The 1,100-nt window shown below is 37.6% G+C and overlaps 1 protein-coding gene across 1 annotated transcript in view; it reads left to right on the top strand.

The window, feature by feature from the left end:
* Positions 1-1,100, top strand: part of RXFP1 (relaxin family peptide receptor 1) — a 126,807-nt gene that overhangs the window by 116,020 nt on the left and 9,687 nt on the right. Inside the window, 1 exon segment of the mRNA XM_045295761.1 lies at positions 683-769. Within this exon segment, the coding sequence (XP_045151696.1) occupies positions 683-769 (87 nt within the window).

Below are 1,100 nucleotides of genomic sequence, written 5' to 3'. Positions count from 1 at the left end.
TCAGACTCTGAAATTGTCTCTCTTTAACTTCAACTGTACATTCACTCTGATTTATGATTTTTTTGTCCCTAATTAAAGCCTTTTCCTTTTTATTGCACACCTCACAAATCACTAGTGTAATATGTCATTCTTTGAAATGAGATTTATTATTTTTTTAAATTAGCATGATTCTATTGCTTCAAATATTAGCTAACAAAAATTCTTCCCTTTCACCTTTATTCCATTTAAACCTAATTCTAGGAATAAATGTGAAGTGAGTGTGGCTTCTTGGTACCCTACCACTTACCGTATATACTAGAGTATAAGCCGATCCGAATATCAGCCAACGCACCTAATTTTTTTTTTTCAAGGCACCTAATTTTACCAAAGAACTGCATTAAAAATGTGCAGAAAAACTCAGCTTATACTAGAGTATGTACAGTATCTAGTGGAAGCTAGTAGTATTTCTGCCTTGTTGCTCATGTTGTCTCAGCTCCCCTCCATCATAAACACAAATCATAGAGTATGAACTAAGAGCCATCATCATTTTGTTTTATCTAATCCTTTAAATACCCAATCAGACCCATGGGAAAAAGTGCTATTATTGTACTTTCTTGGTAATTTTGAAAGAAGAAACCCAGAGCCAACGGGTACACTTTCTTTGCACTCAGGCAATTTCTAGTAAATACCCTAATTGCTGACTTTTTTTTAAAAACAGGAATCTTTCCTATAATCCAATCCAGAAAATAGAAGAAAACCAATTTGATTATCTCGTCAAACTCAAGTCACTGTAAGTATACCTTGCAGGAGGTAGTTTTCTCGTTGAGGTAGGTTTTTGTTGTCAGGTAGCATTCAGTTGGCCCCACCCTCATACTCATTGCTAGCTTGAGCCCGCTGTTGCAGCCTCTGTGCTATTCCGTCCTACTGAAGGAGGACCCTCGTTTTCCAGGAAGAATGCCCTTTCTCCAGAGCCTGATAACACTTCCAAAGTACATGACATCAAGTCTCCGCAACATCACTTCCAAGGGGCATCTGGCTATACTTGTTCCAAGACACATTTGTTCACTCTCTGCCAGCCCATGGCACAGTCAATATTTTTGCCAAGAACATAATTCCAATGT

Source organism: Echinops telfairi, unplaced genomic scaffold (assembly GCF_000313985.2).
Source record: "Echinops telfairi isolate 266 unplaced genomic scaffold, ASM31398v2 ScPeMD7_5868;HRSCAF=6743_0, whole genome shotgun sequence".
Taxonomy (NCBI): domain Eukaryota; kingdom Metazoa; phylum Chordata; class Mammalia; order Afrosoricida; family Tenrecidae; genus Echinops; species Echinops telfairi.
The sequence above is the reverse complement of the archived record's forward strand: the minus strand, read 5'-3'. Positions and strand labels throughout refer to the sequence as shown.